This window comes from Sceloporus undulatus, chromosome 2 (assembly GCF_019175285.1).
Source record: "Sceloporus undulatus isolate JIND9_A2432 ecotype Alabama chromosome 2, SceUnd_v1.1, whole genome shotgun sequence".
In the NCBI taxonomy this organism is placed as follows: Eukaryota; Metazoa; Chordata; class Lepidosauria; order Squamata; family Phrynosomatidae; genus Sceloporus; species Sceloporus undulatus.
In genome coordinates this window covers 144,932,118-144,959,814 of record NC_056523.1, presented here as the reverse complement: position 1 = coordinate 144,959,814, position 27,697 = coordinate 144,932,118, and the positions used below count along the sequence as shown (strand labels likewise).

General features: G+C 42.1%; 1 protein-coding gene across 4 annotated transcripts in view; it reads left to right on the top strand.

The window, feature by feature from the left end:
- Window positions 1–27,697, top strand: part of CYTH1 (cytohesin 1) — an 82,535-nt gene that overhangs the window by 40,660 nt on the left and 14,178 nt on the right. For 2 of the 4 annotated variants that reach the window (XM_042452593.1, XM_042452594.1), the window contains exons 2-9: window positions 17,479–17,561; window positions 19,349–19,413; window positions 21,527–21,593; window positions 23,293–23,411; window positions 24,332–24,412; window positions 24,937–25,049; window positions 25,817–25,965; window positions 26,344–26,456. In XM_042452593.1, the coding sequence (XP_042308527.1) occupies window positions 17,479–17,561; window positions 19,349–19,413; window positions 21,527–21,593; window positions 23,293–23,411; window positions 24,332–24,412; window positions 24,937–25,049; window positions 25,817–25,965; window positions 26,344–26,456 (790 nt within the window). Of the gene's footprint in view, window positions 1–10,773; window positions 10,943–17,478; window positions 17,562–19,348; window positions 19,414–21,526; window positions 21,594–23,292; window positions 23,412–24,331; window positions 24,413–24,936; window positions 25,050–25,816; window positions 25,966–26,343; window positions 26,457–27,697 lie in introns of those variants that run through there. The other 2 variants (XM_042452592.1, XM_042452591.1) reach the window with 2 other exon arrangements.

The window sequence follows — 27,697 nt, the reverse complement described above, 5'->3', positions numbered from 1 at the left end:
TTATTAGTCTTTAGGGTCAAAAGGTTTTGTGTTTTTGTTGAATATTTCTTTTTGGCTTTTATCCTGCAATATCAGGGTCAGCCTACAATGATTAGGTTTTTTTTTAAAAAATTAAACTTATAAAAAAATAACATATGCAAAACTTAAAAGTTTATAAAAGATTTTGTGTTAGGTAGGCAGCCAACCATTTTGTGACCGTCACAGCTCTTTTTGAAATATTTGAATACTGCTGAAGTCTGGGACAATGTCAGTAAAAGTAACTTAATACAAAATAGAACAATCAGACATGTATATACAGACTATCAGAGTAGAATAACCAAGTCACACTGGTAGGAAACTTGATATAATTTGTTACAAATATATGAGTTAACAATTGACAAAGAAGCATACAGATATTTGTATGTGAAAAGTAGCTGGACATAAAGTACAACAATAGCAGAAGCCAAGTATCATAAGCCATAAATACATCAGGCACCTTTTTATGTCTTCTGTCTTCTTCAGTTGCCAGGAAAAAGCAGTTTGCTATATAAAATCTTTCCACTCTCATGGGAAATTAAAATCAAGCTGAAGTTCTATGTTCACTCTTACAGGAAAATCCTCCTCTTATAAAGCAAGAGGGGAAAGCTTCTGAAGCTAACCTTTAACTTACTAATGAACCTCTGTATACTACTTTGTGAAACTGAGTAACCTGTGTTCTATATATGAACTGGTTGCTTGTTTCCTTGCATGGTGTACATATATCTAACAGTTCTGCTTTATGTTTAGGTACTTTTACTGATATTTTTCTGATTTTTTAGGTTTGTTGGTTGTAATATTTGAACCAAGAGCTTTTTGTTTGTTTGTTTTGTTACATCTGTCTGCTCTGTGGTGGAACACGTGCTTTGTTATGAGGTCACAGGTTTCTAAAAATTTTGAAGCCATGGAGAAAACCAGTTTTCTCCCCTGGGGAAAGTACCAAACATTTTGGTAAAACTGGAAATACATGCAGACCTGGATCTCTTGTGAAACATAAACTTATATTATTGTGTGAAGAACATAAATGTACCATTTATTACTTATTATTTAAAATTATATTTTTATGTACAATATATGGATATTTATAAAATTTCTCAAGCAGTGGTATTTTAGGTTGCTTTTTTGCTAAAAGGCCCCATTTATTTTCGGGCAGATGGTTACCTTCTAAGTGTGTATAGGATTGCAGTGTGAAAGGCAGAAGTGCCTTATTTTTGTTTGAGCATATATATACTCTGTACTAGAGAAAGAGAGAGAGGTCTGCATACTGCTGTGTCCTTTATCTATTGTTACCTATTGTTACCAGAATAGGAGGAAAAATAAAGGTTGAAAATAGAAATCACAATCTTTTAAAATTAATTGAAAAGAAATATTACATTGGGTCCTTGGTATCTGCTAGGGTTTGGCTCCAGGGTCCCCCTTGGATACCAAAATCTGTGGATGCTCAAGTCTCATTATATTCAGTGGCATAGTAAGATGGTGTCCCTTACAGAAAATGGCAAAATCAAGGTTGACCTTTTAGAATCATTTTTTAAAATATATTTTCAAGCAGTGGATGGTTGAATCTTTGGATGCAGACTCAGTGGATACAAAGGGCTGACTGTACTTATAAGAGGTCTCTTGTAGTAACAATATTAAGAACTAGCAGAATATTTGTTCAGCAAATTAAATTTTATAATGTGGAAATCATTGATCTCTACAATATATACTGGAATATCGTTCTTTCCACTGTGGATTGTTTTAAATAAATGTTTCATTCTATATGCATAGACCAAACAAAAATGTCTTGTAAGGCACTTCACTAATTCCAAAAGTGAGAGTATTTCATAGGATTCACCTTCTCCAACTCTAGTGTTCTCTAAAATTTCCAGTTTTTCTAGTGGGAAAAACTGATATGGGGGAGGATTTTCTCTGAATTCATCAATTTCATTTTTTTGGCCTTCACATCTCTCATTGTGAGCACAGGCCTATGTCAGTCTACTGCATATTACCCCCATGTTCCACCAGTAGATTCCAAAGCACTTTTTGCACACCTGTGGCTTAAACAATACTGAGCTAGATGGACTATGTTTGGACTTGGTATCCTGTGGCTTCTTGTGTTCCAGGAAGCAGTGGTGGCTGGTGACAAGTGAATCCATTATAGGTTTCAGTGGCGCGTTACAGACAGCCCAGAAGGGGCCATCTTGCGCCGCCGCCGGTTGCAGCTTCTAGGAACCGCAGAAGCCAAACGGTGTGGTTCCCGGACGCTGCCAAGAAGGAGCGCGAAAATCGCGCTCCTTCTTGCTCCCCGGAAGAGACGCCATGAGGCGCTAGTCGCGCACTCGCGGCGTCATTTCCGGGGCGCGACGTGCGGACGCAGAGCCTCCGTTACGTCAAGATGGCAGCGACTACATTCTGCACCATCCTTTCCTGATTAAAAAAAGATGACTCAAGGGGTTGTACAGATTGGGATAAAGGGGCGGCAAGACACCACACCTTTCTCCCCCGGATGGAGGCCGCAACAGACAAATGCCGCGGCCTCCAGGAGCCCTAAAAAAACCTCATGACATTATTTTTATGGGGCGCGTGGGGCACCATTGGCGCACTTAATAATAATAATAACAGAGTCCTTTCTAGCCTTATCTTAAGTGTGCTCTTTGACTGTTACTGCAACATTGTCACTCTTCTGCAGACTTAATCTTCTGACTTCCTTCCTGTTCCAGACCACTTGCCCTGAATAATTGGGCCTGAATTTTGACATAGTCATGTAAGAGTTTGTCTGCAAAGAATCTAAGTTAATATGAAATAGACCAGTGATGGCGAACCTATGGCACATGTGCCAGAGGTGGCACTCAGAGCCCTCTCTGTGGGCACATGTGCCATCACCCCAGCACAGAGTTTGCCAGAGTTTGTTACTAGAAAGCCAGAGGAACATGGCACTTTGCAATTAATAAGTGGGTTTGGGGTTGCAGTTTGGGCACTTGGCCTCTAAAAGGTTCACCATCACTGAAATAGACTCTCTTTGATTTCTCCAAAGTAGAGTAACATCCAAACCCCACAAAACAGTGATACATTTATTCAGCCAACCAACATGCACAAAATACATGATGCAAGCTTTTGAAGCTCCACTGGCTTCTAAGTCAGGCAAATGTTTAAAAATCACACAGTAGGAAAAAATTATAAAATGATGTTAGTCACAGGTCTGTGTTTTCTCAAGGTGGTGTTGTGTCATTCTGTTGAGGGATATCTATGCAAGCAGGCCCCTCCTCTTTCTGGCCACCTGGCACTGGGAACAAAGCATTCCAAAGTCGAGGAGATAAAAATTTGAATTCAGTTAGCAAATTTTATCTTTATCTCTTGGACTTTGGAATGCTTTGTTCCCAGTGTCATTGGGAATTGTGGTTCCATTGAATCAAGGCACTTGAGAGTAACTGGTTTTTCTTTATTTCATTTGCCTTTAAAACAACAAGCACAATACAAATCATAGTCCAATAAGCTAATGCCATTCTTAGAACAGACCACTGAATGGTTGAAGTCTATTCAGTATGTCCAACAAAGATCCTGACTTAACTCTCTAAACTCTGGACAGTTGTTAATGCTACCTTTTGCTTTAAAGAACAGTATGAGCTTATTAAGGTATTGGTTCAGAGAAACATTTACATTCCATGTATTTTATAAATATTCTGTGGTGCTTTGTTTAAGTTAATCCCATGTGTTCCTTTTATTGAGCCTAATAAGTCTCCAGTAAAACAATGTTATCTCCTACCTCCACCAGAGCAACTGGCTTGTGGGATTGATGCTTTGAATGAGAAAACCAGGTGCCATTTTGGGTACCTGCATGGTCTCCAAGGGCCACATGTACATGCAGGCTCCCAAGATGTGACAAATGGTATTGTTGTCCGGCCTCAAGACATGGTGCTGGCACCTGAGCTGCTGGAGCACCCTTTTGTGCCCATCTTGCAACGGGCCTGTTTCTTTCACCTCTGTCCCTATTAACATCCCTCATGAGGACCCCTCTTCTCTTTTAATAAATTTGTTATTAGCTGCCATCAAGTTGCCTTCAAGATAGGGCAGCCATATGAACAAGATACCTCCAAGATGCTCTGCTTGGTATTCATACATCTTGTGCTATGACTGCATGTGTTTATAACTTTTATAGAACTATAGTTTTATAGCTGCCCAAGTCCTGAGTCAAAAGAGTGTCCCAATACTGTCCCCATCTGACTTAATGTATTGGTTAGGAGCGATGATAGTGAATTCATGCAAAGTGTTTTTTATTGTTGGTTGTATCGATATACATAATGCTTTACAGAGTATAAGAAGACCAATTTCTGCCCAAAGAAGCTTAAAATGCTTAAATTCAGATGCTTAAATAAAACTAAATAAAGGAAGGAGAAAAAAAGTGAGGCAATTGTGAAGAGAGAAAATACCATGTGGGTTCAGTTGAACATATGTAGACAGAGTTTAGTTGCAGTAGGGTTGCCTTCTTGGAGCCCTTCAGATGTTATAGACTACAGCTTCCAGCATTCATGACCATTCTTGTAAGAGTAAATGAGAGTAGAAGCCAACACATTTGGAGGGCACAGAACTGAGGAAGCTGCAGAAATTCATGGATCTTAATGGATTCAGCCAAAGACCTATAGAAAATTTGTATCTTTAGGAAAGTTTTGAAGGAATTTGTTTGAACTGAGTGGTGCTTTCCAAGTAGCCTTTTGTCTGTAACTACAGTCAGCCCGCACCCACCCCTTCTCCCATACTATTTTTCCAAAAGTCCCTGTCTGTTCATGGTGCAGAGAATGTGCTTGGGACGGAAAAGAAATCTTTTCCTGACCCTTGCTAACTATTAAGATATCAAGAACAATGTTCATGCTAATTTTTGTCCTCATGGAGTGGCTTACTGGACTTCCTTGTATGATGAACTTGCACTCTGACTGTTCTCCTGAATGGCAAAATCACATGTTGACCCTGTCCTGAAAACCAACATAAAATGAAAATATTCCAGGTGGATAAACAAAATAAAAAACCCACAAAAAAGTAATACCTTTTTGGCCAACCAAAGTGCACAAAATACACCATGCAAGCTTTCAAAGCCTTACCAGCTTCTTCATTAGGCAACAATGTTAAAAAATCATACAGGAAAAGAAAGATGACAATGTTAGAGGTCTAGGCGTACATTTTGACTCAGGTGCAATTTGGTTGTTAGCTAAGATGATACTGAGGGATCTCAATGCAGGTAGAAGCCACTCCCCTTCTTGTCCATGTGGGAATTTTGGTTCGCCATTAAAGGTATCTCTGTTTTGTGGATTTTGTTGTTATGTTGCTGCATGACCAATCCAGCTACCCCAAATATATTCCTGGTAGGTATACCAAAGTATTCATACAGGACAAATCTTTGTCATGGAGAGATGATGGATGCTGCCTCTTGAGGAGTTTAAAAGATCCACAGTGTGTGTGGGAATTTGTCATGGTGCGGGGCACAATTCTTTGCAGGTGATAAATGAACCCTTACGAGGCCTATGGATGTGAAAATCTATTGCTCACTGAGTTTCTCAATTTTGCACAGATATTTTTGTTCCCATTTCCATATCTGGTTGCAACAAGAAAATTCATTAATGCCATAACATGCTTCCCCGCAACGTCAAAATGTGTGCTTATTTTGTATACATTTTTTCACAATATATTTTTTCTATACACTCTTCTAATGTATCCTCCCTCCCTCCCTCCCTGTATGTGTGTATATACACACACACACACACACACACATATATATAGTGTGTGTGTGTGTCTGTGTATGTATATTGAATTGACTAAAGCATATTTTTATTTGTTTTAAAATGTATGTATTTTTAGCGTTCCTGACATTTTCAAACTGTGCATACTCCATACTTTCCCACCATCCCCATGCACTGCATTCTCTATATGCTCTGCACATGCATTTCTATTGGCAGTCTTGAAAAGTCAAAATGGATACTTCAGTACAGAAGTGAGAATCTAGTGAGTTTCTTTCACATCCATAACTATGTCTGAAACACTGACTTACATGCGGTTTCTGTGCCACGTGGAGGCTACTTTAAATAGTTCCTCAGTGGCAATTCTTCCTTTTGATGGATCATTTGCATGCAACGGTTCAACATAGTTAAACACCAGCACCACATCTATTGTAAGCTTTTTAAGTTGCCTGGGTTAAAAAAAGAAAAACAAGACTCCTATGTGATAAGTCACAGCCTCCAAAGGATTTGCCATGTAAATATCAATATGTGAAATATATTTAAGGTATCCTGCTTGCAACATATGGGATAAGCCAACATTCACTTCTTGGTGGAGTGGATATCTCATTTTTTCTGTTTTTTTCTTCATTGTTGCTGCCACTTTCTGCTTCACTGGTATGGCATGTGTCAGTGGAGCAATAAAAGTCACACTGACAAGAGCACTGGTTCTTGAAATAGCTGTCATGTTTAATTAGACATATTGTATTTGAGAGAGATAGCATGGTGTAATGGTTTGAGTGTTGGGCTGTAACCCCATGATAGGTTTGCCTTAAGGCCACCATAAGTCAGAAATGACTTGGACACATACAGCAACAACAAGTGGTTTGCCCAGTGGGGTCCAACCCTTTTCCCTGTTTCAGTATGATGACAGGGGGCAAGGAATGTCCTCAGTGTGTGCAGGGAAAAATGCTCATCGCAAGGTTTTGGTCTCCCCAGGCTTGGTTGAAAAGATTTTAAAAATCCAGGCATAGAAAGAGTGAGATTTTGGGTGTGAGGAACTTGAAATCTACAACTAGACTGGAGAAGAGATTTAGTGAGGTCAAAACAGAAACGTGACCCTGTTTGCAAATAAGTCCGATGTCATCTGAAGGTGAAACTGACCTTAGGAACATAACTGTGAATGCACTGCACTTTGAGACATATGATTAGGGAAAAGGTGAGATCCTGTGGTCCTCTAGATGTTTTTTTTTAACTCTAATTCTCATCATCTGAAACAGTGTAGCCAATCATGAAGGGTTTGGCAATTCATCAACACCTGGAGAACCACAACCTCTCCTGGTTAATGGTGTATAGTGGGGAAGGCCATTTTTGAAATTGATGTTCTGTGCTTTCAGGAAGTATTCACTTCTATGACTTTAGCTTTCCAGATTTTGTTGTGCAATAATCTGGAATTGAAATAGGTTTAATTGGCATTGTTTCTACTTGATGTGCACAAGTTACTTAGCAATCTGAAGGTGTAAAAGAATGCCAGTTAAATCCTTTTCCAGTCCAAGTTATTACAGAAGAAGACATGGAAAAATAAAAGGGTGTATTGAATACCTCTACAAGTTTTTAAATCTTAAACCGTAATTTATACGCAGAGAGAGTGAGAATTAATGTGATATCATGGATCAAATGCTGGAGTAGGACTGCAAGAGACCAAAGTTTGAAACCCCACACAACCATGGAAATCAGTGTGTGATCTTGGACAAGTCACATCCACTCAGCCTAAGAAGAAAGCAATGGCAAAACTCTCCAGAATAAATCTTGGCAAGAAGACCTTATGATAGGCTCATTGTAAGTCAGAGTTGACCTGAAGTCACATATGAATTGTGGGGAGAATGGTCTGAAATTGAGGAGGAAACAGAAAAATCAAACAATATTATTTTGACTCCCTTTGGACTATAGGATGCTGAAATTTATGTGTTTCCCATAGTGGGAATCCATTGCTAGTGAGAACTGTAAATAAGAGAGATGGAAGAACTTTCTAACTAATTAAGTTGTGTGGGGTTGGGGGGATTAGTGGACCTGAAAATATGTGATTGTGTGTGAAAGGGCATGAAAGTAATGAACCAGTATTTAGGTTTTTGGCGTTCGAAATAGTTTGAGGGCGTAAACAAAGAGTTCATTACACCCCTTCTAGGTCCCTGAACATCCCATAGCCCTGTGATGCATAGCTGTCATCTGCTAGTATGTTTTAAAAAAAACCCAACCTCCTTTTTTCCATGCAGGTTTTGTTAACTGTGTTTTCTGGAATAAACAAAGTGGGAGTTCATTTCTGATTACTGAGATTATTAAAATTCAGTGTATGTTTGTTTTCCCCCAGCACTAAATAGAATATTTATGTTTCGGGGGAAAAGTCACCACCTGGCTGATCATATGAATGAGCTAACAAGCATATGAAGCAGCTTATTAACAGAGTTGAATAAAAAATAACTTAAAAAGTTAAATCTAATGAAATTATCATGATTGTCAATTTCCCTCCATTTTTTTTTTTAAAAATAGGGCACATAGGCTGAGCTGACATTTAAGAAGGTTGAAGGATCTTGTCCTTAATCTTTACATCCCTGAAAATACCTTATGTGGGCAGGTGCAAATTGCCACCCAATTTCTATTTCTCTGCATGAAGACATTCCCAGAAGCAAGATAGATTCAAGGGAGACTGAAAACTCCATTGGGCTGGTGGGGATTTGAGAAGAGAAAGGTATTGTGAAGGAATATCTTTCCATCCTGGGGGAGGGGGATGTGGTAGTGGTGAGTTCTCTTTCCTGGATGCCTTTCCCCCTGTTTTTTTTTTTAAGGACCCAGGCATCTTGCAAGTAATACACACATACACTACAACATATCATGTAAAGCAACATCTCTTCCCAAGAACAAATTGCAGGGAGACTACATGGAGAAGATGGGAAAATGCTAACAGGGAACAGAGAAAAGGCAGAATTACTCAACACCTTCTTGCGTCAGTGTTTTCAGAAAAGGAAAAGAGTGCTCAACCTGAGGAAATTGGAACCAATAATTTTTGAGAACTCCTGGAGAACAGAAGTCCCAGCAGACTGGAGGAGGGCAAACATTGTCATTATGACAGAAAGTCAACATGTGTTTCTGAGAAACAAGTCATTCCAGACTAATCTGATCTCCTTTTTTGATAAAATTACCAGCTTGGTAGACAAAGGGAATGCTGTGGATATAGCATATCTCGATTTCAGTAAGGCCTTTGACAAGGCCCCCCCATGATAACCTTGCAGACAAGCTGGCAAAATGTGGGCTAGGCAATGTGAATGTTATGTGGATTTGTAATTGATTGATGGGCTGAACCCAAAGGGTGCTGACCAATGGCTCCTTTTCATCCTGGAGAGAAATGACCAGTGGGGTGCCGCAGGGTCTGTCCTGGGCCCAATGCTATTCAACATCTTTATCAATGACTTGGATGAAAGAATAGGGAAGCATGCTTATCAAATTTGCAGATGACACCAATTTAAGAGGAGTAGCCCTGAGGACAGGATCAAAATTCAAAATGACCTTAATAGATTAGAAAGCTGGGTCAAAACTAACAAAATGAATTTCAACACAGAGAAATGTTAGGTGCTGCACTTAGGCAGAAAAAAATCAAATGTATAGATATAGGATGGAGGACACCTGGCTTAACAAGACACTGTGTGAAAGGGGTCTAGAACTAGTAGACCACAAGTTGAATGTGAGTCAACAGTGCGATGCGGCTAATGCAATGCAGCTAAAAGGCCAATGCAATTTTAGGCTGCATCAATAGAAGTATAGTGTCTAGATCAAGGGAAGTAATAGTGCCACTCTCTTTTGCTTTGGTCAGGCCTCACCTGAAATACTGTGTCCATTTCTGAACACCACAATTCAAAAAAGATGTTGAGAAGCTAGAGTGTGTCCATAGGAATAAAGAGGGTGTATGTCCACGGCAGCAGGGTGGGGTTGAGGTTATTGCGGGGCATCTATGCAGATTCTGAAAACTGAGTAGAATGTTATTTAAAAGGAATTGATGACAGCCTGAATCTGTGAAACAAAAATCACAAGACAGAATATTATTTTTAAAGTTGATGCCTGAGTTTTGTAACTATGATTAAATGTCACCATACTTTTTGAGTAAAAGCTGATTTCTGCTGTGTTTGAAAGCAGATCATGTGTGCCTGATGTGTAGTTGCACAAAATAGAGCACATCTCTCTCAGCCTTCCCCAGCCTGGTGCCCTCCAGGATCACTGATTTATAAATCCCCCTGCCCAGCCAACAGTCATGCAGAATGATGGGAGCTATAGTACATCACATCTAGAGAGTTGTGGGTTGGGGAAGGCTGGCCTGCATTGTAATTTGATGGGAAAGAAATGTGGGCACAGAATTACGCCACAATATTGCCTGAAGAGTTTTGACACAGAGAGAAAGAAGTTGTTATTGTGTGCCTTCAAGTAATCTCTGATTTATGGTGACCCTAAGGTGAACCTATCATGGGGTTTTCTTGGCATGATTTGTTCAGAGGTTTGCCATTGCCTTCCACTGAGGCTGAGAGCATGTGACTTGCCCAAGATCAAACAGTGGGTTTCATGGCCAAGCTGGGAATCAAACCGTGGTCTCCAGAGTTGTAATCCAACACTCAAACCACTGTGCCAACACTGGCTACTTGATACTAAGTGGTGAACCAGGAATTAAATTGATGTAGCCACAACTTTTGCATTTTTGGTACAGGATTCTGGCAAGGTTGTAAACTGGGGTCACCTACCAGTAGGGGGAAAGAATCATCCTCTTAAGCGACTGGAAATAATTTGCTACTTGGTCACATGATTACACTAAGAAAGCCAGATGTCAGCCCCTGTTTGGGCAGGGAGTGGAGCTGCTCCTGAAAGAATGAGAGCTGCCTGCTGCTGACTTATCAGTTTCATTCACTTCTGTTCCTGTTATTTGTGTGCCTATGCTCCATCACCTCTCTGAGCAGCAGCCTGGCTAGGTGAGAGTTAATGCCTGGGCTCTGTGGAGTGGCAGGTAGGCGGTTCCAAAGCTGTCAGCCTCCTCTATGGAAGGCAGCACCAGCAGAGAAGCTCGCTGTGGAGAATGAGAGGAAGGCCGAGACACAGCCCCTTTCCCTTGACAGGGCTGGGCTCACCAGCACATGGGCGACTAGTGCACTGATGGTGCATGACAGGGTTTGCATTGACAGCAGGCAGAAAAAGCAGGGTGGAAACCTGTGGTAAGGCTGTGTGTGTGTATGTGTGTGTGCATGTTGTAAATGAGATTCTGTTTATGCTTTATCTACTTGAAGTGCTCTTGTTTGGCCCCTGTCTGTGCTCTGGTCCATCTCACACAACTGCATTCTTCAGTAGCATGTATCTGTGCCTTATGCATGCTAAACCTTATAAGTCTGCCAATTCGGCCATAGCCATGCTTGGTGCCATGTGCCTTTCAGTTCTGTCATCACTGTGCTTTCCTTTGCCTGTCTGCTTCCCTATTTCAGCCCCCTTGCATTGCTTACTTTGGATATGGAGGCTGCTGTGCTGATGCTGCTTTCCTTTAAGCCCATTTATCTTTCGTGGTGGTGGTGCACTAAGCTGCCCCAAAGGAAAGAGTGAATAATGAAATGGTCGGTGCTGGGAATGTTAGTATGGTTTCAGGAATTGCCTGGCTTTTGTATGGAAATTTCTCTTCATCTGGTTCCAGAAATTCACTTCTCCTAGCTATCAAATCCAGTTATGGAACAGGATCCCTCTCCCCAATCTGGAGGAAAACAGAGCATACTTCCAAGCTAGGTGGAAACCAGGTGTCACAGTTTTCTTCTGTGTGGATGTGTAAAGTTCAAAAACTAAAGCAGAACTCATGATGCCTGGAATGTACTCTGGATAAATACAGGTACTGGGGCCAGATACAGTTCTCCCCATTATTCCTCACAGTAGTAGGAAAAGAGTGTGTATACCAATGATGGACAGAGGACATTTCATGAGAGTGTTTTGTGCAGCTTGCTGATAGTGTGAGTTTTTGGGTAGCAGTGACATTAAAGTTGGATGAGCAAAAGGAGCTCACCTTTCGGAACAAAGGTGGGACCAACAGGTGAGCCCCGAGGAAGAAAATAAACTGGAAGCACAGGCCTCTAAGCAAAAAATTATGAAAATGGGAGAAGAAAAAGCAGTTAACATCTTAGTGCTATTTTACTTCTTCCTAGGATGTCTGAGCATAATTTAGTCTCCAGGTGGCTGGAGAAGATTTTGATTAACAGGTGTAATGGGAGATATTTGATATATTTTGTTTTTCCTGATACTTCAAGTCTCCCTATATGCCTATGTTCACCAACCTTGCACGCTCTGGATGTGTTGGACTATAGCTCTCATCATACCTGACACTGATCATGCTGACTGGGCCTGATTGGAGTTATAGTCTAAAATGTTGTTGTGTGCCTTCAGGTCAGTTCTGACTTAAGGTGACCCTAAGCCAAAATTATCATGGGGGCTTCTTGGCAAGATTTGTTCAGCCTTCCCCTGAAGCTGACAGCATGTGACTTGCCTAAGGTCTCACAATGGGTTTCATGGCAGAGCTGGGAATTGAATCCTGCTCTCCAAAGTCACAGTCCAACACTCAAACCACTGTGCCATGCTGGCTCTCCACCTGAAACATTGCTCCATCCCTTAATGCAGTTAAACTAAACTGACTAGTTGAGTTAGATAGGACTTCTGTTCAGCTGATATGGGCTCTCTTTGACAGGAAGACACTGTTCCAAACCGTATATTCCTCCCCCACAGGCTCAGGCTGATAGTCATGGGAGGGTGACTGGTATCCATTTGGCTTACTTTACTGACATGAGGTAGCAGCAGATACTGAATCTAGGTTTGCTTGGCCCTGCGAGTAGAAAAGGACATATAGGGCAGGGATGGGTGAATTATGGCTCTCCAGAAGCTTGACTCCTCCCATAATTCTTCATTATTGGCCAGCCTGGTTGAGGCAAAAGGGAGCTTGAACCTAGCATCGTTTGTAGGGCCGTAAGTTCTACATCCCTGATACAAGGGATAGGGCAATGGGATTTTGTGTTGACAAGTGTCTATCTGGGGAAATGAAAGCTTCTTGGAGGATACTGCATCCCAGCCCCAAACATGTATTGCCTCAGATAATATTGGATCTGAGCTATCCATTGTGACTTGTCTACTTTGTTGTCTCTAAACATATAGAGGCAGTTATGCAAACATCCTTCTGCACAACATTGTCTCATAGTACCAGCCATCACATTTATCTGTAGTTCTGGCATTGCAAGGGTCAGGGATGTTGGTCAATTGACCAATCAGATATTGACAGCTTGCCTGCCTCTTGGCCATGGCCAAGTAATCAATGAAGTCACAAATGTCCCTGTTTATATTATTGCTTTCTGTTTGTTATATTCTGATAACAGAGAGGAGGCACCCTTTGTCTTGTCCCCAATTAGTTGTGCTAAAAGGCCAAGCTTGTCCTGCATGTTTAATTGGTGGCATCTTTAAACAGAAATGTGTATAGGAAATAACTTGTGTCAGGCTGCTATAATAGCACTTACTTTCTTGACTTATTTATATGAGAATATAGCTTCAATAACTAGAATTTGGGCCATTCCACAAGTGGTAAAGTCGGAGGGGGGGGGAGGGGAAGGAGGTGGCTGGGATTGCTCCCAATTTGACTTGTGTAGTGCACATATGTCTGCTTCTGTCACACACTGTTCTTCTGATAAAATCAGAAGCATGCATGCTATGCAGTTCCATAGAGCTCTACCCCTAAATCAGAAGAGGACCTTGGCTGCCATCAATCTTGCATGGTACATTCAGCAGATGAACCAGCAATTTAGCCAAGTGTAGAGCCTGACCTGTTTCCCCTCTGTTGAATAACTGTCCTCTAACCTGAGGCCACTTCTCAGGCGGTGGGAGTGGGAGTGGGAGGGGGTTAATGATCACTGCTGTTGTACCAGAACAAATATGCAGGAGGCAGATTTCATATGCCCCATTCATACTATGAAATAACCCAGTATGGAACCCAGGTTATTTCATAGGTATGTATATTCCTCTGACTGCACTTGGAGCAGTTTTCTGGGGGGGGGGGGGCACCTCAAGGATCCAGATCTTTGGTACTGGAAACTACTGGTCCGGATCTGTGCTGCCATGTCCTCCTCTCCCTCCACTTCCTCTCTGTATCCTCCAGTGTCCTCTCTCCTCCTACTTCCTCCTCTTCCTCTGCCCCGTGCCAAGTCCTCCAGCATCTTCCCTCCTCCTTCCTCACCCTCTTCTTCCTCTCCCTCCCCTCCTGCCACGATCAAATCACTTGTGGCATTTTATCCCTATTGCCGTCCCCGTCCCCCCAGTGTGAACATCAGTAAGGTTAAAATGCCATGGAGAGTAGTGGGAACTTCAGTTCAGTATCACATTATCGAATCTTCCCCTGATCTACTTGGTACAAAAACATGAGTGCGAATGAGGTCATAATCTGCAAATTGGCATGGAAGTGTTCCTTTTTCAGAGGCGTTTTGCACTTGCTCGGGAAGCACTTTGCCTTTTTTTCAGTAGGAAGGAAGATGTTTTCCTTTGGAAAGGAATTCTGGATTTATTTAAAGATGTTCCCAGTTTTATTTCATTTTTGAAAAAAAGTGGTGATCCCATAAAGATTAGAAGTTCCACAGAGTGAGGTCTACCAAAGAGTCATTGTATTTTCTATGTGGAAGAGGGGCCTCCCTGTGATCACACACTGTGTTTCTGATAAAAGATAGCACTTGAAAAAATGAAAATATGCACAAAAATTACACTGGTCAACTAAAGCCAAGTAATAGGCAAGTCAAATGCCAAATGTACGTATGCCTTAAAGGGTTCCTGTGCTGTTTCCTTTATCCTGCCATTTGGAGGTGGGGAGGCACTCTGCCTCTTTAAAAGCAGCCTCTTTTGTATGCTGTAGCTGCAGTAAGCTTGGCTCTGGGCTCCTGCCCTCGTGTCCAACTGCAAAGCAAACGAAAAGACATTTCCCTTGTTTGGTTTCTCTGTTCCAGCAGCCACACAATGGAGCCTTGTTGTGTCAGGAGCTCTGTTCTCTCTGGAGTAGGCTCCAGGCTGGGACTAAGGTTCACACTCCCAACTGTGGGGCTGTTTCCCATAAGGACTAGTTTCCCCACTCTATCCACATGTAGAGAAGCTTTTAAGTGGAAAAGTGCCTGCTCCCAAATTTTGTTTCCTTGGCTGACTAGGTTGATGGTTCTCCACTGGGTCATATAACCCTCTCTGTCAGGCTTGAATGATGTGAGGATTGTATAAGCTACCCCATGCCATACTGGCCCCATCTGAAGCCAACTGAATCAGCAAAAATCCTGGCAGGATCAACCCAAATCACTCCTGTCTGTCTGCAGGGACCAAAATATAATGGAAGGCAGCATTGCTTAGATTCTTCCATTGGTATTTGGGGAATGTCTGTCTCAATGCTAGCTGTAGATGTGAGAACCCACTGAACACTATGCTGTTGTACAGATGTAGGCTAGCATTCTGGTTCACCACTGCTCCCACATCCCCTGCTACTATGTGTAGTAGCCACATTCCTCTGCTGTGTGGTTTGCTGGGCACTGAGTATAATTCTTCTTCTTACTAGAAAGTGCTGGCTAACTTTGTCCTCTCTAGGTCAGGTATGAGCAAAGTGCATCCCTCTTAGTGCTGTGGAACTACAACTCCCATCATGTCTCCCCCTTGGCTATGCTGGCTTGGATTGATGGGAACTGCAGTTCTGAGGCATCTAGGGATGACACACTTCGCTTGTCTCTGCTGTAGGTAATTCTATTTTGCTTGGGATTCTGTTCTGAAAGTGATCTGCCATCTGTGCACCTTTCCTCTGTGACCTGCCATTAGTGTGTGTGGCCAGTAGCTGCAGCAAAATCTAGATTCAACCCCACCACACTTGCCCACTGAAGATGTGTGCACAGGACTGCAGTTTGGCCTTTTGTTTTTTGATACTTGTGGAAGAAGCACACTGGCAGCCCCACTTAACACTGGAGAATTGAGGCTGTCTTTTAAGATTCTTATTTTGACATTATTTAGACTTTTTGTTAGCCAAATTCCAAATGCATTTACAATATTGCAATGTTAAAACTCACAAAATACAGCAAAGTCAATAAAACAAAATAAAACAGTGACAAAACAATAAAATATTCCATTAAAGTGCTAGGAGTTGATGTTCTATAGAATCATAGAGCTGGAAGAGACCGCATGGGCCATCCAGTCCAACCCCCTGCCATGCAGGAAATCCAAATCAAAGCATCCCCAACAGATGGCCATCCAGCCTCTGCTTGAAGACCTCCAAGGAAGGAGAATCCACTACACTCTGAGGAAGTGTGTTCCACTGTCGAACAGCCCTTACTGTCAGGAAGTTCTTCCTAATGTTGAGGTAGAATCTCTTTTCCTGGAGCTTGCATCCATTGTTCTGGGTCCTGTTCTCTGGAGCAGCAGAAAACAAGCTTGCTCCCTCCTCAATATGACATCCTTTCACATATTTAAACAGGGCTATCATATCACCTCTTAACCTTCTCTTCTCCAGGCTAAACATCCCCAACTCCCTGAGTCGTTCCTCATAGGGCAAGGTTTCCAGACCTTTCACCATTTTAGTCGCCCTCCTCTGGACACGCTCCAGTTTCTCAATGTCCTTTTTGAATTGTGGTGCCCAGAATTGGACACAATATTCCAGGTGGGGCCTGACCAGAGCAGAATACAGTGGCACAATTTGGTCACATGGTTTCTAGTGTTTCTAAAGAGTAGTGTTTTTTTTTTGCACAAAGTACTTCATCACCTACAGCAGTGATTCCCAACCTGTGGGTTGGGACCCCTTTGGGGGTCGAATAACCCTTTCACAGGGGTCACCTAAGACCATTGGAAAACACATATTTGCATGTAGCAACGAAAATAATTGTATGGTTGGGGGTCACCACAACATGAGGAATTGTATTAAAGGGTTGTGGTATTGGGAAGGTTGGGAACCACTGACCTACAGACTTACTTGTATTAGCCATTGCTTCCCCCATCCCTCCTGGTGTATGTGAGGTTTTCATAAATATGCACAGAAGTGTAGGCTCAGAGTCTGATACAGAAGCAGCATATAAGCTAGCAAGACTTAGTAATGGGAGAGGGAGCTCCTGGGCCATTTGACTGTCAGTTGAAGAAGGGACAGTTTTATTGCATGCTGGTTCTCCTGACATTGTAACTGCTCTGAGGGATGAAATTGTGTCTGCTGAAATTCTCCCTTTAAAGGAGCTTTCGAATATAAAAAGTCAGTCTCTTACGGAATCTGACCTGCTTCTTCACTCTTAGGAATATATCTTAAGAATTCTGCTGATGCTTTATCTGTGACTGCACTGGCCTGCTTAGTGACTTCAATGCATTTTAATTGCTTTTCCTTCTCTTAAAACAACATACTTCTTTCCTCTCTCATTCATGTTCCAAGCAGGTTTTTCATTTGTATTATTAGCATTGCATTCAATGTGTGCTGTCATGGCTCGTGATCTAATGCAGGCTCCTGTAGCCTCATATGAAAAAACTCAGTATAGCAGTTCTATTCTTATGTGTAACAAGGAAGCAATGGAGAAAATGTGATGCCACTGGCCATTCCAGCTGGGGAATTCTGAGAGCTGTAGTCCAAATAAATAAATAAAATTTCAAAACTTTGCATACTGTTTGATGTTTAAATCTAAGTTGTATGAGAGGCAGATTGGCTTATCATATAAATACATCCATTGTATGTAATTCATTCTTTCCTTTGCAGTACCCAGCGACCTGACCCCTGAGGAGTGCCAGGAGCTTGAGAACATCCGTCGACGCAAGCAGGAGCTGCTGGCAGACATACAGGTGTGTTGGGTCAGGATGAGAGTAGAGAAATGAGTGGCATATGGAAAGATTGGAGATAGATGACAGGGCATGTGCTGTGTATGCATTACAGAAAGTCCAAGCCTCTTAACTTCCTAACATCTCCAGGTAGGAAAAGGTGAAGGGCAATATCTCCAAACCCTGGGGGATCACTGCCAGAAGGAGCTGGATTTTTTTTTTATAAGGCAGCAGCTTACATAAGAAACCAAATAATTATCACATCACTGGGAGTTTTATGTATCTCATTACCACAGCAGTAATTTTCACTATCTTCAAATCTCCCTCTCTGGTCAGAGAAAGTTCAGTGGTTATTCTGTCACTTCTAGGCAAGTGCTGATTCATTATGGTTGCTCCCTCCCACTACCTTTTGAAGTATTGCCATGGGTCAGCCCAGAAAAAGTGAAATAAAAATAAAGGAATATTTTTGGGCATGCATAGTGTTCCTTTTCTTTGCCTCAGGTAATAACAGTCAGCCCCTCAGCATCTTGGATTAGCAGCAAACAATTCTTGTTGGCATTGCTCTGTTTGGAAAGGAAGCACTGGAATCTCCCACCTCCCTCCCCTAGAAAGATTCTCTGTATGTCAGCCTGGATGGTTTACACAGCAGGGGCTTGGGCACATGTCATTACAGATCAGCAAGGAGCATGGTTCTGGCCATTCTAACAAGGTAAGGGAGGGGCGAGAAAATAGCCGGAGGGCCCGGTTAGCCAGTGGGGTACCTGTATCTAAACATTAAGCTGGTGATGAGGGAAATCCCCCTTCCTGTTTCTAACCCTGGCCTGTCAGGTTGATGCACCTTATGGGCCTGATAAGATAGAGGTAGGTCTTGGGGTATTAGCTTTCTACTTCTGCACTTGCTCTTGTAGTGCAACTTGCCACCTGCTATCCAGCTTTTGTATGCCTATTAAGGTACAGGATAATCACTTAACGTGTGTGTCATTCTTCAGGAAGGTGACATGTCTTCCTAAGTAATACTCCTCTTTGCATCACAGTTATTGCATTCTCCATTACCCAGTTAGACCCATCCACTTGGTTCTGGGACTGGCTTCCTTTCTTTGGGTCAACTTGCTTATAGGTCCTGTGCTTGGCAGGGATACTCATAAATCCCATCAACAATAAATAAGGCAGCATCAGCAACAGCAGCTAATCACTGCCATATGCTGGAGTCCTAATGAGATTAACCCAGTAATTGTGTTAGCCCCAGGGGCTTGCTCTTCCTTCCTTCCTAGAAGAGCTCAGTATGTCTTCCTACAGATTGGCATCACAGCCTAATTTGTTTCAGTTCCAATACTGGCAGACATCTCTCTATCTTTGTCCTAGGGCCATGGCTGCAAGCAGCAGGCTTTGGCTGCCACTTTTGACCAGTGAAGTGTCTGAAGTGGGGAACAAGGTTTTCTGCTTAAGTGGGAGGAGAAGATTGGTTTGTTAGATCTGTGAATGCAACCTCCCCCCCCCCCCATGTATCCATTCAGCAGACTTTTGAGTCTTGGTGGTGTTGTCTTGGCAAGTCTTTCTAGTGATCTGTAGATGGCAGTGGAGGAAATATTTATCTTTCCTTATCTCTTATCCCCCCTGTGCCCCAATCATTTACCACCATCCAGCCTGGATTAATGAGGTTGGGGAAAGGCATATAGGTCAGATGAGGCTTGGGGGGCAATAGAGACATTTTAAAAAAAAACAAACCTATTCTTTCCAACCCTTCCAGATGATCAGGAACATCAGTTCATTTCTTTCTCATTCTTTTTTCCCCTTTCCCCCTCTTCTTCCAGCGTTTGAAAGATGAGATAGCAGAGGTGACTAATGAAATCGAGAACCTGGGCTCCACAGAAGAGAGGTGAGTTGTGCTTCTTTTAGAGAGGTGTTGAAAGTGAAAATTAGAGTTCTGGTTTTCACTACCTTATTATGAGAGTGTTTACTGAAATGAATTAAGCAATCAGACTGTCAAAACCTCTACACCAGAACTGAAAGAAATTCTGGTGTGAATGGATGTTTAGGGTCAAATATGCCCATTGAAATGGAAGTGTCCACTTTTTCAAGGAGGCCAATGTGTAAGTTTTTGTGCCAGCTGCAGATTGCACTTAGCCCATGCTGAGCATAAAACAATACTCAAACATAACTATTTGTATTTGTAATATGTGTATATCTTATCCTTTTAAACTGTATGTATGTCCTTTTAAATTGAGATGTATTTTAACTGATGTGGTATGTATGTTAATTGTTGTTGTTCCCCACTTCAATCCATGAGGCAAGAAATCATCATCATCATCATCATCATCATCATCATCATCATCATCATCAAGTGTTTGTATGCAATTACACAGTAATATATTTTGACCTCTTCTGCATTTGTTCCATTTGTCTTACGGAACAAGACACCTTTGGTCTGGATCCCTTTACAGTTATGTTCAGAATTGAAATGTTCTTCTTAGCTGTATTGTTCAAGGCAGAGGTTTTGCTTATGTTTAGCACATATGGGCTGTGCCTTAGGCCTGTCAAGAAGCTGAGGAAAATCATGTCTATTGTTGGGATGAATAAGTGACCATGTATTAAGAGTGTGCATGGCTAGCTATAGTGCTCAGGCATGTATGTAGCATCATGGGTCTTAGTATCATCAGAGGATCTTTGGTTCTGACCAGTTCCCCAAATGTTTCTAGGTCTCACTTTGTCCTCACTTCACTCTCCACAATTTTTTAATGCTGGTTTTGTTTCCCTTCTGGCAGCAGGTTCTCTGTCTCAGGCTGTTACGCTGAACGGGGGGCAGATGGAGTCGCCAGCAGATTAGGTGGTCTCAATTGTCAATGGAAACTGACATGTGTAATCTCTTTCAATCATTCAGTATAGTTTCCCTTCCTCCTCCCAGCAGAGGCCAGGCCCTCATGATGCAGGGCAACCCAAAAGGGTTTTGCTTCTTCCCACGTCTTACTCTGACCGGGCAACTGGAGTATCACCCAGAAACCTGCCTGCTAGTTTGTGCCAGTTCCCTGTCACAGGCTCCATTTTAGTTCTGGGAGACTTTTGTATCTTACCATATTCAACTGGAGCTAAGATGATCTATATGCACCAAACTTACATAAAATACCTTTAACATAACTTTAACTTAAAATGATGAACCCCCAAATGATCGCTGATGGGGTGGACACATCTGCCTCCCTGCAGCTTGCTCAGTTATTTGATGATGATGATGATGATGATGATGATGATGATGATAATAATAATAATACATTTTATTTATGTTTCCCCACCTCTCCCATAGGATCGAAGCGGGGTTACAGACTATTAAAAAACATTACAAACAACCTCATGAATAAAATCCATTAGTATAAAAACCTCTAAAAACAATCATACAACATAGATATCCAGGGTAGGCAGAGAATCGATGGCATCAGAGATTGATTTAAGCAATCAAAGAAGCCCAGTCAGTGGCAAATGTAATTTTTTATATTTTCCCTTTAGCTACTATAGTTCCACAGGTCAGTTTTTCTGAAAGGGTAATTCTCCTCACATGGTTTAGCCAATTTTGGTCAGACAAAAGGCATTGTGCAACTATCTCATCTTTACTTTCTTCTCAGATTTTCTGTAGAATTAAAAAAAAACAGGAAGAATTGAGAGAATACAGGAGGGTTACAAACTAAAGATTTTTTTTTAAAATGTAGACATCACTAAAACATCTGTGGATGAGGCAGGGGAATTGCAAAAGTATTTTAAACATGTCATAGAGAGGACAAAAAGAAAGTAGGTGAGGGGATTTTACCATGTTTCCGGACCTGAAATTAGAGCCCAGTCAGTGTCCAGAAGTTTCAGGAGGCCAGAACCATGGTAAATTCCCCCCACTCCCAATATATTGTTTAAGACATTTGGGAGCAAAACAGTTGCCCGCCTGAATCTTCAGACTGTTCTTTAGTGATGGAATTGGAGAGGAATCTCATCAAACCTTTTGTGCCATTTAGGAAAACGATGCAGAGAAACAAGCAAGTGGCAATGGGAAGAAAGAAATTCAATATGGATCCCAAAAAGGTAACCAGTGTGGACTTAACTGTGCTGCTGACAGCAGTTAAGTTCCAGGAATGAATGCAAGGCCCTCTACTGCAGGCAAGGTTAAAGGGTCTGATCACAAACTGTGCTGGCATTTTCTTGCCCAATTTGTTTGTGTGTGCCCCCCCCCCCCATTTTGTCTCATGTATGTATGCTCCCTCACTTTCTCTCTCTCTTTCCCCAGTGTATTCTGGCTTCCTCCTTCCCGCTCCGGTATTCTCTTTCCTATTCAGGGGAAGCAAGTGTGCTGGTGCCATCCCTAAAACTTTCAAGTGGGCTTTAAATTTTTAATCTTGAATTAACTAGCACTTTTAACAAACAATCCAGGCTCATGCTGGAAATGCCAGGATGGCAGATTTACCTCTGCAGAAGGGGTAACATAGTGGTTTGTATGTGATCTAGAAGGTCCCTAGTTTATATCTTCTTTCAATTACAATACTCTAGGCTCCTTTTCATACTGGAGAGAAGTGACCAGTGGGGTCCCACAGGGCTCTGTCCTGGGGCCAATGTTATTCAACATCTTTATCAATGACTTGGATGACAGAATTGGGAGCATACTCATCAAATTTGCAGATGACACCAAATTAGGAGGACTAGCGAATACTCCAGAGGACAGAATCAAAATTCAAAATGACCTGAATAGACTAGAAAGCTGGGCCAAAAACTAACAAAATGAAATTCAACACGGAGAAATGTAAGGTACTGCACTTAGGGCGGAAAACTAAAATGCAGATACAGGAAGGGGGGCACCTGGCTGACCAAGACTACATGTGAAAGGGATCTGGGAGTCCAAGTAGTCCACAAGTTGAACATGAATCAACAGTGTGACGTGGCAGCTAAAAAGGCCAATGCAATTTTAGGCTGCATCAATAAAAGTATAGTGTCTAAATCAAGAGAAGTAATAGTGCCACTAAATTCTGCTTTGGTCAGGCTCCGCCTGGAATATTGTGTCTAGTTCTGGGCACCACAATTCAAAAAGGACATTGAGAAACTGGAGCATGTCCAAAGGAGGGCGACTAAAATGGTGAAGAGTCTGGAAACCATGCCCTATGAGGAACGACTTAGGGAGCTGGGGATGTTTAGCCTGGAGAAAAGAAGGTTAAAAGATGATATGATAACCCTGTTTAAATATTTGAAGGGATGTCATATTGAGGGAGCAACCTTGTTTTCTGCTGCTCCAGAGAACAGGACCCGGAACAATGGATGTAAGCTACAGGAAAAGAGATTCTACCTCAACATGAGGAGGAACTTCCTGACAGTAAGGGCTGTTCGACAGCGGAACACACTCCCTCGGAGTGTAGTGGATTCTCCTTCCTTGGAGGTCTTCAAGCAGAGGCTGGATGGCCATCTGTTGGGATGCTTTGATTGAGATTTCTTTCATGGCAGGGGGTTGGACTGGATGTCCCTTGTGGTCTCTTCCAACTCTACAGTTCTATGATTCTTTGATTCTTCAGTGGTATGAGGCAAGTCACTACTCCCTTGGTCCTTGACCACTTCTCCTGGATCACTTGTAACATGGCCTGCCTTCCATTCTATTGCAGGGATTCAGATAATATATGTAATATACATGGCCATTTAAAATATCCTCTATATGTATTACAGATGTCTTGTATTTCCATGCCTCTTATCAAGTGCCAGAGGAATCAAGAGGGACACTTAATTCTTTGTGTTGTGCTTGCAGGGGATCCAGTTCCTGATAGAGAATGATCTGTTGAAGAACACACGTGATGACATTGCCCAGTTTCTCTACAAGGGGGAAGGACTCAACAAGACTGCCATTGGTGACTATCTGGGTGAAAGGTAATTGAGAGGGAGACCTGGGCTTTGGCATGACATTCAGCCTTCTCTCACAGCAACTCTGTCACTTCATCTTGATTCCTGTGCCTCAGCAACATTCATCAAGAGATCATTACATGGGGAATTTCAAGAGAAGACATGCAAGTTTCACTTTCCCCTGCTTTGTGACTACATCATTTGGGACTTCTAGCATCCATACCCAGCCTGGAGAGTTTCTGTGACTCAGCTGTTTTTAACTAATTCTGGCTGGGTGAAGAGCTAGAAAAAAATGGCAGATGGGACTGTGATTTTTAAAAAACTGTTTAGGGCGGAAATTTTATTGTCTCTAGCTGGGCAGTGTTTGGCAATGTTCTTCCAAAGCTGCCTTAACACTGCTTAACATCTAGAGCTTTACAACAGCTAGTCTGTGCTGTTGGCCATGTAATGTACTTGTGGAAGCTCCTCAGGTGCTAGGGTACATTCAAATGTTCATTGATTCAGCACCTTATTGTTGTTTAGCTTGTGTAGGGAGAAACTGTAACTCAGTAGTAAGCAACAAATGTTTTTTACATAAGGTCCCAGCTTCACTCCCTCACTATTCTAACTAAAAGGAGCAGGAGATGGGAGTGGTTCCTAACTGCAGCTCTGGACAGCACTGCTGGTCAGTGTAGTATAGTACTGAGTTAAACAGATTCATGGTCTGATGTGGTATAAGCAGCTTCCTGTGATCAAGAAAGCAGAGGACATCTATTGATTTTAGCAGACACTGTCTAGTAAGCTTTGTGTGTTAGGTAACTTTATGTAATGGTTATCGCTTCTCGGCCTTTTGGCTAAGATCAAGTGTAGTGTAGTGTGTGTGTGTGTGTGTGTGTGTGTGTATGTATGTATTTAATGGCTGAATTGCTTACTCATATGTTTCATTCTGTTCTTCTTCCTTACTGAAGAGATGATTTCAATATCCAGGTGCTGCACTCATTTGTGGAGCTGCATGAGTTTACTGACCTCAACCTTGTACAGGCATTGCGGTGAGTGACAATAGTGGTGGTGGTTGCAGAGCTATAGTTGAATTTTCCATTTTCCCTATTGCTTGCTGCACCAAAGAACTTGGTCTGTGAAGGCAAGAAATACTATAAGTGTGGGCTATGGGGCTACCTTGGAAAGATGACAACTATTTCTTGGGAGCAAAAAACAAACAACTTCATTTATATACTGCTTCATACTGAACTAACAATGTCTAAGTGGTTTACAACTGTAAGCTAATTGCCCCCAACAATCTGGGTACTCATTTTAGTGACCTTGGAAGGATGCAAGCCTGAGTTGAGCTTCAGCCCTTTCGCTGGTATTGAACTTGCAACTTCATGGTTTTGAGTGAGTGACTGCAGAGCAGGCATTTAACCACTGTGCCACCAGGGCTCCTCCAAGGTGCAGAGCTGGGAGTGTACGTTTCCACTGTATCTAGCAGTATGTTCACTCACTGATTTTATTTATGTGGCTTCCTTGCTCACAGCCTTACCTGGGCACATTCTTAGTTTTTTTGTGATTCCTACAGGCAGTTCCTTTGGAGCTTCCGGCTGCCGGGGGAAGCACAGAAGATTGACCGGATGATGGAAGCATTTGCACAACGCTACTGTCAGTGTAACCCCGGTGTTTTCCAGTCAACAGGTTTGTGATTTGTCATCCTATACTGTCTAAGCTTTAGTAGGGTGGGACAGAATTTTCCTTAGGGTGACAAGATTTCTAGCACAGTTGTCTTCTGGCTTTCACTGCCAAATCCTCTAGCTTGTTGCTGAGAAGTGGAGAACCCAGACTACTGGACTGTATGAAATGTGAAGTGGAGAGATTTAAAAAAAACCAAAAACAAACAAAAAAAAAAAACAACCCCACTTTTGTTCCAATTGAGGTGATTTGAGAGTGCACCCTGTCCCTAAAGGTGAATAACAATCCAGGAAATACTGAGCTTTCATTATGGGGCTTAATGATGCTATTCAGGATATTTCTTATTTATAAGATTTGTGTGCTACCTTATAACATAAAGCAGTTTACAGTAAACGGGTATAAAATATATTCACTTAGAAACAAAGAGGCCACAAAGATGGCACCCCATGAATTTTTTTCCACAAGTAGGTTGTTGCTAATGAAAAGGTCTTCTCCCTAGCAATTACCTGCCTCACTTTATTTGGCACACACACTTGCACCATGCCATCTGAAAAAGATAATAAAGCTTGGGTGTACATATATGGGACAGAATAGTCTTTCAGGTTGCCTAGTCCCAAGCCCTTTATGATTTTTAAGCTCAGAACCAGCACTTCAGTGTAAATCTAAGCAAGGCCAAATAGCATAGAGTTTGACTTAAAGCTTTATAATGGAATTGAAAGGATAGTCTATATGATGTTTATTCCCTCTTGCCTCTTTATCACTTTCCACCCCAGATACCTGTTATGTGCTCTCTTTTGCAATCATCATGCTGAACACCAGCCTGCATAACCCCAATGTCAAAGACAAGCCAAGTGTGGAGCGCTTTATTGCCATGAACCGTGGTATCAATGATGGTGGGGACCTGCCTGAGGAACTTCTCAGGGTAAGCTTTGTGGAAAGGGAGAAGAAGGAGTAACATTCTGAAAATAGAGGTTGGATGCTGACTGGGGGAGCAGGAAGAATGAGCTCATAGGATGCTAGCTTATAACAAGCTAGACTGTTTGTCTGCTATTTTTCTGTCTGTTTGGCAGTGACACCCCAGAGTATCAGAGAGTGAGCTTTCATTCCTCCTGCTACCAGCTCCTTCTAACTGGAAAAGCCAGGGACTGAATCTTCAGCATGTGAATCCTGTGCTCTCCTATTACTGAGTCAAGATTTCTTCTCATCCTGTCACCTAGAATTAGAAACCAGGCTTGCAGAGAATGAGGAAGTTGTGCAAGTCCTTGCTGTGGAAATAACCTATCTTGTGTTTCTCTACCAGAATCTCTATGAGAGCATAAAAAATGAACCTTTCAAAATTCCAGAGGATGATGGTAATGACTTGACTCACACGTTCTTCAATCCGGATCGTGAAGGCTGGCTTTTGAAGCTTGGTGAGTACTTCTGCACAAAACAAAGCCTGCACCACAGGGAGCAGGACTGCTGTTGCCAGGCATGGGCTGCAGGGAAGCATGGAGCTCTGCAGGAGCCTGGTGACTTCTCTTTGCATGGGTTTTGGTGACCACATACAGTCCAGAACCAAGTACCTGCTACAGAACTTGGGAAACTTCAGATCATCCTAAGAGCAGCTTATCCAGCAAGGACAGTCTTGGTTGTGGTTCTGGCTAATTTCTTGTGGTTCTCATTAACCTGTGTATGGTCAAACCAGTTTTTTGGGGGAGGCAGAACATGAAGTGGGAAAGACATCTTAGTTCTGTGGGCCCAAGGATCAAACAAAATCAGGTTTCCATTGGTTCCAAGATCATGACTTACAACTGTTTGAGCAAAAGTTCAAGTTATTGTCTATGGTGCCATGCTTCTCACATCCACATTGCAGGCTAGTCTCTGGCATCGCCTCACGCATCCCACGCACTGGCAGTGTATGCATGGCATCTGCGAGGCATTCACCAGTCCTCTTTATGCAGCCCTTGGCCGCCCTCCTCCTGCTCACTCAAGAGTTGTCAGTGATCTTCCCAGGATTTGGCTGGAGCAAGTTCCCCAGCTGGTTTGTTTGTTTTTTCCCTGCTTTAGGGCTCTCAAATCTCTTGGAATCTGCAAATCAAATTTGAAAACTCAAATCCTCTGAATATTCAAATTTGCTGTGTCTGAATCACTAATAAAATGCAGCTAATGGAATCATTCATCTGTGAATGTAACCTTTCTGATATTGCTTTGAGACTTTTATGAACAAATCAAAACAGATGTTATGATTCTAAGCAGAAACATGCACACCCCATTCAGTTTTGACAAATGATGTTTGAGCTGAGACTTTGATACTGAGTTTGAATCTTCACATTTTATATTGCCTGCTTTCTGTTCTTTTCAGCCAAAACTGTGCCACACATGACTATAGATTGTTATATATTGTGTTATAAGACAAGAAACAGGCTGTACAATGTGATGCTACAACTGGAACTAGGTTTGCTCACACTACAAACCAGGCTGGGCCACTTAAGAACAGCCATTAAGAGCATCGACATACTGAGAGAACATTTTAAAGAAGGGTTGGACAAAGTATGACCTACCAGATATTGCTGAACCACAGTTTTTGACCAGCCCCAGCCAGTGTAGCCAGTGGTGAAGAATACTGGGAGTAGCACTCCAACAACTACTGAAGGGGCATGCTTTGCTCATGC